The 10,300-nt window shown below is 43.1% G+C and overlaps 1 protein-coding gene across 1 annotated transcript; it reads right to left on the bottom strand.

Annotated features, from left to right (window-relative positions):
* Positions 1–6,191: 6,191 nt before the first annotated feature.
* LOC115748874 (signal recognition particle subunit SRP68-like) lies at positions 6,192–8,503 on the bottom strand. The gene is made up of 4 exons (XM_030685516.2): positions 8,342–8,503; positions 7,805–7,890; positions 7,367–7,562; positions 6,192–6,463 (listed from the first exon to the last, which is right to left on the bottom strand). Exons 1-4 carry the CDS (start codon positions 8,486–8,488, stop codon positions 6,347–6,349), a joined length of 546 nt encoding a protein of 181 aa, XP_030541376.1. The 5' UTR covers positions 8,489–8,503; the 3' UTR covers positions 6,192–6,346.
* Between the last annotated feature and the right edge of the window lie 1,797 nt (positions 8,504–10,300).

Genomic DNA, 10,300 nt, shown 5'->3' with positions numbered 1-10,300 from the left:
AACACTCAACTTTTTTTATCGGCTTAAGTCCTCTAAATGATTTCGTAGTTGTTCGGTCCCCGGTGGAGCCGCCGGTCTATCGCGACCCTCCGTCGGGCAAGATGGGCGAGGGTTAACGAGCCGCGCTTCCGACCTAGTTGATAGTGGATATTCGGCACGCGGGTCCCTCCCAAGACCCATTACTCGAATCGCGATGTGAAGAAAGCCGAGGAATATCTTTGAGCGGGCTCAACTATTGGGGTTCCACTTCTAAATTGAACATCTATTGTCTGGATGAACTCGGCCATAGGTGATGCTTTTTCGTAGTTCTAGTTTTCCCTTTCATGTTTGAGTTTGTGCCGCCTCCGCATGCCGATCCTCGTTCTCTCGGTCGTTCACTAAGAGCAAAGGAAACTTCTCTCCAAAAGTGGTAGGGAATGCAAACACACATACAAGTAGAAATCAAGCCCGGAGATAACCCATTTCTAGATATATTAATAAAAGTGCTTTTCACGCCGAAAAATTTTCGGGTGTGCCAAAGTTTTTAAGTTTCAAACAATGGTACCAATGGAAGCATTTTTTCCCATGGAAAGACTGTTACTCTTTTCTTCCGAAACTAGCAATAATACGGAGAGAGGTCCAGCAACTACAAACCTTTAAACCGAAGAGGACACTCTTACAACTCTCTTACTCTACCTAAACTTTTATGACCCAACCGATCCGCATAGAATCTGAAAATTTTGTAGAATCAGCTCATCCTACCCCGAGTTGGTTGGCTTCTAGGGAAAATGCGAGTGACATTCCTTCTTTGGCCAGACCGATGATCCACTTAGATATTATTGCCATAAGTTATGTCTTTTTTAATATAAGTAGTTCATGCATGAAGTGAGTGAGGGTCATATGATTCGACATTGAATATCAAGGTTCCACAAAAGTACTTCATTGTGAAAACACCTTGATTTACTCCATTTTGATAGAAGTTCGTTGCATCCTTTTCCAATTAATTGATTCTCACATAGCTTAGAGAAGGTGTAGTGATAGGTCGGTGGTTCTAATTCCCGATCATGGCTTGTCCGGAAAAATAAATGGAGCAAAACATCCTACTCTTGCATGCTGTTATATTACGGCGAAAAAAGAGTATTTTTTTGTAATACAGAATAAATCGGGGAATTGATTTCTTAAACCGTTCCCACAACTTAAAGGGTCGGTTTTTATTGGGGAAGTCCTTTCGGCCTTCTCTAATCCATCTCCAAGCCCCCTAGTCGTGAGGCATCTTCTTCTTTTTATGAGATACATCCAACTCCCGAGTCAAATTTAGCTGCCACCATCTTTCACCTATGTGATTTGTCCGAAATTCATTGAAGGCACTTAATTTTTTATTGCCAAAGAAAAATCCAAGTAAAATGCTTAGCAAGTAATTTAAAAGGTCAGATTTCTCAGAATTGTAGCATAAATACCAATTGCTTTCAAAGTGGATCGCGAGATACGGTAAAGTTGGGTCCCCGCGACTTTACCTTCCCCGTTTTTTTTCCTAGGCGGATATTTGTGTTCCTAAGAAAGAGGGGGGCTTGGGGATTCGTAGACTTGTCGATTGCAATAAGGCAATGACACTTAAACACATATGGATCCTCTTCACCGACAAAGAATCATTATGGTGTAAGTGGATTCATTCGACGTTCTTGAAGAACACCAACTTTTGGGTAGCCCCTAAACCAACGTTTTGTTCTTGGGCATAGAAGAAAATTTTGGATATCCGTCCGGAATTCTCCCTACAATTTAAATGGAGACTAGGGAATGGACATTCAGCGTCCTTTTGGTATAATTGGTGGCACGATAAAGGTCCCCTCTATAAACTTTTCTCTACTAGAGACATGTACCGGTCCAGGATTCCCTATGATGCCTCCGTCCGATCATTTCATGACTCCGATTGGCCTCCATCTTCTGCACTGGACACTATTACAGGATGGCCGGATCCGGTCCCCTCTTTTGTGGATGACAAGGAAGACATACTCATTTGGAAAGCTCACCCTTCGGGTTCTTTCTCGGTTGCTTCAGCTTGGGAGCTCATCGGGAGTAAGAGATGTATTGTACCATGGCACACTTTTGTGCGGGATCGGGCTATTACACCCCGCCATGTGTTCTTCATGTGGCTGGTCACTCTAAACCGCATTCCTACCCGGATATTGCTGCTTTACTACCGTAGGATTACCGAAGGCACATGTGCATTACGTGGGTTGAGACCGGACTCCGTCGACCACCTATTCTTCGGGTGCTATGTCACACATAGCTTGGCCCCGTTTTGGGCTGCCAAGTGCCACCTACCTTGGACGAATCGACCGTGGCATGACCACATCATGTGGGCCATAAAGCACATAGGCGGGCAGTCTTTTGCTCATCGGATCTCCAGATTCTCTCTTGCGGCCCTTGTCCACATTATATGGTTGGAGAGGAACAACATATTATTCCATGACAAGCCTCTTTTTGTACCGGGTATGATCAAGCACCTTATCGAGGTCGTTAAGGACAAAGCTATTTCTTTAGGAAGCATAGCCGACCTTCCCCTGAACCGGCGATTGCAGCACAGCTGGGGTTTCTCTACAACCATCTTTGAGGTTCGGTCCTAGCCGTTTAGTAGTGGGTTGCCGACTGGTTTGGCCGGGTAGTCCTTAGGCTTTTTGGTCGTTGCCTTGGCCGTTCAGCTTGTCATTTGGCCGCTTGTTTGGCCTTAGTGATATTTAGCTCTTGCTCATGCACATATTTTGCGCCGCATCACCTTTGACCCCCCTAGGACATCTTATGTCCTAATTGGGTCAAGGTTTTTGTGTTTGGCCTCCTTTGTTACCTGGCAATTTGAAAAGTCTATACATACTTACTTTACCAAAAAAAAAAAAAAAAGTGAACGGTTCATGGCCAGCGACGGAGACCGCAATCCGTCCATGCATATCTTGACTGTCAGCTGTAGATCCTTCGGTGAGATGCTCTTGATGATCTCCGTCGAGAAGTTCTCTCTACATAAACTTCAGGCACGAGGAGAAATCCTTCGGATTCGAGATCGACTCGGCTCCGCCGTCCCCGCGGCTGTTGTTCTCCGATGTTAGCAAGCTCGCAAGCCTCTGCAGCTCTCCGACGCTTCTCATCCGGCACTATCATTTCTCGAACGCCAAACCACGTCTCCGAGACTAGGCCCCGCAGCGACGGGAGCTCGAGCGAGGACGAGCAATCAGAGCAGCCCTTGGCCGGAGCGGTCGCCGTGGGCATCGAGGTCGTAGTCATGGAAGAGGGCGAGGTCCTCGCGGAGCAGGCGTTGCAGATATGGGAGAGGAAGTGCTTGCGGGAGAGGAGGATGGCGGAGTGGACGTGGCGATCGCGGGGAAGGCAGAGCCTGGTACGGTGCAGCCGATGCAAAAGTCACGGGGGACAGTGGCGTCGTTGCCCGCAGTTCTCAATTTGGGGCAGCTCATGACTGGACGGAAGTGAAGTGGTCAAGGATCAAAAGCAAAGCAAACGAAGACTCGAGTTGGCCAACATGAGGGAGATTCGGCTGCTGTGGCATGAGAACGGCAACCGGCGGCGGAGTCACTGTGGCGGCAACGAGCCCAACGAGGTGGGAGATGGCTGAGGATGGCGAGAGAGAGAGAGAGAGAGAGAGAGAGAGAGAGAGAGAGAGAGTGAAGAGGTGGTGAGAGAGACGGTGACGTAGAAGCAAAGGGAAGAGGGTTTGCCAAGAATGTTGAATGCTGGAAAGTCGAGACAGCCTTGGCCTTTCAACCTTGTGAAAGCTGATTTTACCCTAAAAATGTTTTGAAAAAAATTACCAAACACCTAGACTTCGGCACAAAGCCCCTTGAGAAAGCCCTTCTCAAAGGTAGCCTTAGTAAACTATTGAGGATTCTTACATCAATTACTATCAAAAAGAGGGAAAATTATATAAAAAAAAGTGGATCACGAGATACCGTAAATTATCCGCTCAACTTGAACGGTTATTGTGTGACATTCTAATTGTCTAAACTCGATACTTGATGAGTCTGACCGCCGGTCGGTCCGGTCGAACCGGCCCAAAGCACAGTGTCGTCTTCCTCACGAGCACCGGCCATTCTACAGATTTGGAATCTGAGATTCAATTATCAAATGAAGGCCAATTCGGACCTAATCGAGTCAATAGATGCGGGCCTTTTGTTCCTTAGGCCGGGACGTGTCGATTGCCACCAATGGCATGGCCAATGGTCGCTGGAGCACGGCGGAGCATCCAGTCAAAGCCTCGGTGCTCAAAAGTCAACATTCTGGAAACCGCGAGCAATTTGTGCTCGTTTGTGCTCGACGGAAGGCCTAACGGACTTGGACGGAATCACAACCCATTCCGTCACCGTCCGGCGACCCCTTTTGGCACGTGCAAGGCACGAGAGGAGGCTCGGCGAGCTCTTGCCCGTGCGCGCCCAAATTCAAAAGCAAGTATAAAAGGAACGAGAAGCTTCGTGAATAGGGGGGCTCATTCATGCTTGCAACATACTCAGAGAGCTAGAGAGAGAGAGAGAAAGTGAGAGAGAGCTCGTTTTCCCGCTCGGTCGGTCGAGAACTTGAGCTCGACCGTGAGAAGTTCGTCTGCGCAATTTAGAGTGAATCGAGACTTCGAATCAAGTCCAGAAGCTTCATCCAAGCTCCGGGAAGCGATCGCACTAGCTCGATTGGCCAGAGACCTCCAAAATTGGTGAGTTGATCTTCTAAGCTTCACTACGTGCATTCATGGCGTCGCGTATTCATGAACATGATTGTTGCAATTGGCGTGTGCGTTTTGATCCTTGAATGTTACTGACCACCTTTGCATCTTCGTTTTGCTTCGATTTTGCATAAATACCTCCAATCGAGTCTGTGAAATCCAACCTCCATCGCCGGTCTCCGTCGAAGCTTGTTTAGGAAATCCTAGACCAAACCAGGTCAATCTGACTCGCGGGTAAGGTTTCTAAACTTCATCCGAGTGAATCATGTGATTGAATCGAATCGTTATGCTCTATATCATGTGATTGAACTCTGCGGCATTGATACTGTGCGAAGCTTTTTATTCGCGATTTAGCCGATAGAAATGTTTGATTCTGAGATATGTTAACCTAGATGATTAGATGAGTCGATCAAGAGCGACGGCTAGATTATAGTGGCATGAAGGGGTGAAGTTTAAAAGAACATAATTTCATAATGGATAATGCCACTCAACCCATGGCAAGTTGCTGAATTACCCGACCTCGTTTCCCAATCTTTAGCTGCTTAATTTCACATATTGTAATCTTTGTAGTTGGAATCAAGGAAAACCGTTTTCTTTATGACGAAAATAAAAAAACACAGATAACACGACGGAAATGGAACCACTGACCTATCACTACACCTTCTCTAAGCTATGTGAGAATCAATTAATTGGAAAAGGATGCAACGAACTTCTATCAAAATGGAGTAAATCAAGGTGTTTTCACAGTGAAGTACTTTTGTGGAACCTTGATATTCAATGTCGAATCATATGACCCTCACTCACTTCATGCATGAACTACTTATATTAAAAAAGACAGAACTTACGACAATAATATCTAAGTGGATCATCGGTCCGGCCAAAGAAGGAATATCACTCGCATTTTCCCTAGAAGCCAACTTGGGGTAGGATGAGCTGATTCTACAAAATTTTCAGATTCTATGCGGATCAGTTGGGTCATAAAAGTTTAGGTAGAGTAAGAGAGTTGTAAGAGTGTCCTCTTCGGTTTAAAGGTCCGTAGTTGCTGGACCTCTCTCCGTATTATTGCTAGTTTCGGAAGAAAAGAGTAACGGTCGGGTGTTGAAAATTATTAAGGTAAACATATCTCGAGAATCAAACATCGAGTTTACAAACATGTTCTTTTTTGAGAACTCTCGTTTACTTAAATAAACATTTGAAAATTGGGTTTGAGTTTCTGTAGGTACACTAGTAATCCTAGGTCCTCGAAATGGCACCCTCTCCTTTGAAATTTGAAAATTGGGTTTGAGCTTCTGCAGGTACACTAGTAATCCTAGGTCCTCAGAATGGCACCCTCCCCTTTAAAATTTGAAAATTGGGTTTGAGCTTCTGCAGGTACACTAGTAATCCTAGGTCCTCAGAATGGCACCCTCTCCTTTTAGATCAGTGGTTCTAATTCCTAAGTGTTGAAACCATGCAGATGTGACAAGACCCCTCAGTATTCCTCTTATGTCTTTTTTCCCCCTCCCTTTTTCCATGTTGTGTGACAAATGGGTGGTGTTATGAGGGCATGGGGTGGGGGTAAAAAGCATCAGGGATGAGCAATACGGTTGCTCGCAAAGAACACTGCTTACAATCTAGTCTAAGAAATCCATTGTCATTTAGCAAGAATTGGCACTAACCCTTTAAAATGGCAACTCGAGTCTTTGCATTTGAAATAGGAAATCTATGACCAAGCCAATGGAACTCTGTCAGTGATGCGGCCTGTTGGGTTCTTGCTTCAGCCATAACCACCTATGAAGCAAGACAACTCAAGAATCATTGACATTTAACATATGAATGAAGGCCAAGCAGGAAGAGAAGGCAGTAAGTTCCAAAGCAAATTAACAATAAAAATCAAAGAAGCAGTACAAAATTTTATCAAGAGGCATCAACATTGAGTCTTGTCAAAACAAAAGGTAACAGATATAGAAGGGTAGAGAAAAGAAACACAACAAACAATAGCTACCAAAAGAAGTCGAGGATCATTTTCCTAGTGGCAGCCACTTCATGTACAGGAATGCCCAATGTATAGTCATAGCCAACAGTAACAAAAAACAACTGCACACATAACACGTGTTGTGGTCGACAACTCTTAAAATAGAATTGTCGCAGTTATGCTAAAATAACTCCCGGAATTCAGCTAATTATTGGTAGGTATACTAATAGTTGATATTTTTCAAAAGGATCTTCATAGACTCCATGTCAGAAAAGAAAACCTATCTAAAGCATCCTTGAAGGAATGATGAACCAGAAAATCCCTTATGACACAGGCAAAAGAATCTCAACATAAGACCCATGACGTATCAAGGAGATAAAAAAAGATATATTCCATTATGTACAGTCAAAATAGAGAGAAAGGGAAGAGCAAATTCCTATTGAAAGACATAACCCACTGCGCCATTTCAATACACAAAAATCAATTTCCTTATGTAAGTTAAAAAAAGGGCACAAAAGCATGATTAACATTTACCAAAGAACATATAGATCAGAAACATTCTTCGCTGTAGAAGATAAAGAAACTTTACTGCCTAGATTAAAGGCTAAAGGTAATGATGATTTCTGCAAGAAAAATCAAAAGACAGAAAAAAATAACTACCTTCTAGGGAGAAAAATATAAGTACGCATTGGCATATTTCATACTTAGGAAGTGCATACCTCTAATTTTGCTTTGAAAAGGTCGAGCGCCGGTCCTTCCATCTCCCCAATATGCAGAAATTCAGAGGTTTGGAGATTGGACTCGCCAATTTTGCGCAAGCAATACTGAATGCTCGGTTCCAGCTCGTCAACTCGCTCATGACACAACACTTGATTTTCTAAGTCCCCATATTTACCTAGTTCCTCATAAACAGCCCTGTAACTGTGACAATGCCAACAGTTACAATATACTTACTCAAAGAAGGAAATATGATGAATTTTTCGTAAGTTCCATATTATTTAAGCAATTTTCAAATGGAAACCCATCCAAGAAAATTCACAATAGGTTAAATTAAAACAATAACCTGACCCAAACTGCATATCCATGTGACTTTGTTCAGACTTCAGACTAAAAGCAAAGAATCGAAAATGATTGCTCAAAAGCAGAAAAGGAACTACCTGGCACTCTTAAAATTCATCAATGCAGTATCCCAATTCCGATCTTGCTCAAACAAAAGGTTCGCTTTCATATAGGAAGCATAGGCCTGAAAATATGAACCTTCAACTAAGCTAATTGGAAAGGCAATACAGCGCAATTAACATCTATCAGAAAGAGCAACAGAATGATCATTGGAACTAATAAAATCAATATGGAAGCCAAGAAGAAAACTAGAAGATATGAAGAAAAATTAACCTTAGCCCATGGATTTACCTCTTCAAATCCAATTAACCCTCCCAATTATTGTTTTATCATGACAAACTATGAATGGCTTCCACATAAAATCTATTTTAGTAAATCAAGCAACCTAATAGCAGGATAGTTTTAAAAAGGAAATTCTTAATGATAGTCTTCTGTCTACATTTTGGCCTCACTGAAGAGGGATGAATAGAAGAGTGTGGTGGGCACAGATTTCCTTATTTGTTGAAATCATTTCGTTCTAGGCATAAGCATTAGAAATTAGCACACGAAAGATACTAATTCCAATTGAAGGACACCTCAGCTTCTAAAGATGTCCGCGAATCTCCTTTCACAGAGCACAACTGTGAGAACAAGGTAGCCCACTTTACAGCCTTCATCAGCCTACCAATCAAATGTATACGTTGTCGGGAATTTGGACCATCCGGAAGTTGTCTTTTCTCCATTGCATGAATCCAAGCCCTCTCTGCGGTGTAGAGAACTAAATGAAGAAACCTATTTGAAGGAACAAGATAAAAAGAATTAGAGAAAACTATTGCAAAACATAACTATTCGTAATATCATATCAAAAAATAATTTTTTTTCACCAAAATCATATCCAGAACAATTAATTGCGCACCAGCAGAATCCCATGGCTTTGGCATTTTGTGGAAAGGTAAATTACACTGGCAAAACCTGCAGTTTTGATGATACTGTATATAGGAAAAGTGCACCGAAAGTCATGTACTTTTTGTATTCGATCTAGATGGTCCCACATCGAGGAAAGTAGCATTCAATGAAACTTCTTCTCGCCTCCGAGCAGCATATGACATAAGATCTCCCTTTCAATGCACACCTCTAAGTTCTCTCCCCAATCTATTTTTGAAGGTTCATAGAGTAGGAACGGACAAGAGTCCTAAACTTTTCAACGGGGCAACTAAGTCCTAAAATTTCAAAAGAATTGCAATTAAGTCCTTCTGCCATTAATTGCTTACGTGGCAGTTGTGCATCAGCTACATGGCAGCCTGATGGGATGTCAAATAGGAGGCATTGGAGAAGTTTGACCAAAAGGGCTTGATTACACTTTTTCAAAGGGTAGAGGGATTAATTCCATTAATAAAAAGGGTCAGGACTTCATTGCATTTTGTGAGCAAGGCTCATGATTTCAGGTGCAATTCTCCTATCGTATTCATTCAACTCATAAAAAGGAAGTCCAGGACATAACGCTAAGTCATCCAAAGGCAAAGAAACTTCATCCCATCTAGCTTACGCCTCAAATCTTCTAAACTTCCTGCTTCAAGTTGCCAAGTCCAAATTATAATCTACTTAAACCTTAAAACTCCTGTGAGCCCAATAAACAACTTATGGAGGAGCTTTGTACTCTTATCACCTTCACTCAGCCATGTCGCCATTGATTTTGTCCCCGCATAAATTTTTCGATCATGATCATCTTAGCGAAATTCTGTTTCAGAGACATCTCTAGTCCTATGAACAGGAGACAAGCAGGAGTTTGTTTCTCAGCCCCTACATCCCCCCAAACTCCTTATTCCTCGTTTCTTTATCTCTCCACTGAGTGAACTTGGTCAGATTTTTGGCTACTATAACCCCTATGTGCAGTTTTTAACTTAAAGTGGAACTCCAATAGGTTCAAGCGGGTATCCTAGATCGTTAGAGCCTACCTCACCTGAAATTTCATCTGCATGAATTCCTAGGTTAGAAAATCACTCAACTTCGGTAACCGAAAGGGCATCGATGTAAATCTCGACGTAACCAAGTCCCCGGACCCAAATTTCTGGTTTTCGTAGAATCGAACGGTTTCTCCCAACCGCTCGATAGGGTTCCCGATTATACCCTCCAAAAATTGATCGGTGGCGACTCCATATGCATGTACACAATGCACATGTCACCCAACCACACTAAGGTCGACATCGATAAAAAAATTTCCTCGCATCGAGATTCGAGTAATGGGTCTTAGGAGAGACCCGCGCACTAAAGATCCACTTCCCCACTGGGTCCGAAGCACAAATCGTTAACCCTCTCTCGGAACCGAAAAGAAGGAGGGTCGCGACAGACTGGTGACTCCGCTGGGGAAAAGTACTTGCGAAGTCATTAAGAGGACTTAAGCCGATGAAAAAGTTGAGTGCTTTATAACCTCATTTTCTACGGATGCTCTTGAAAGTGAGGTACGTCCACTAACAGAAAATGTTAAATATTGATGCAAATGGGAGTTATAAGGGGTGGCGTCTTTGCTAACCAATTTTGTGCAGATAAGGTGTTTC

The sequence above is a fragment of the Rhodamnia argentea genome, chromosome 2 (genome assembly GCF_020921035.1).
Source record: "Rhodamnia argentea isolate NSW1041297 chromosome 2, ASM2092103v1, whole genome shotgun sequence".
Taxonomy (NCBI): Eukaryota; Viridiplantae; Streptophyta; class Magnoliopsida; order Myrtales; family Myrtaceae; genus Rhodamnia; species Rhodamnia argentea.
Note: the sequence above shows the minus strand (reverse complement) of the source record. Positions and strands in the feature narration are given on the sequence as shown.

What these genes read in the sequence shown, in the direction of transcription:
- LOC115748874 (XM_030685516.2), bottom strand. Translation starts at nt 8,488, where the DNA reads ATGGAGAAAAGACAACTTCCGGATGGTCCAAATTCCCGACAACGTATA. An exon ending in ATGAATTTTAAGAGTGCCAG is followed by an intron (nt 7,563 to 7,804) that starts GTAGTTCCTTTT and finishes TCACAGTTACAG; the next exon opens with GGCTGTTTATGAGGAACTAG. An exon ending in TTTTCAAAGCAAAATTAGAG is followed by an intron (nt 6,464 to 7,366) that starts GTATGCACTTCC and finishes CTTGCTTCATAG; the next exon opens with GTGGTTATGGCTGAAGCAAG.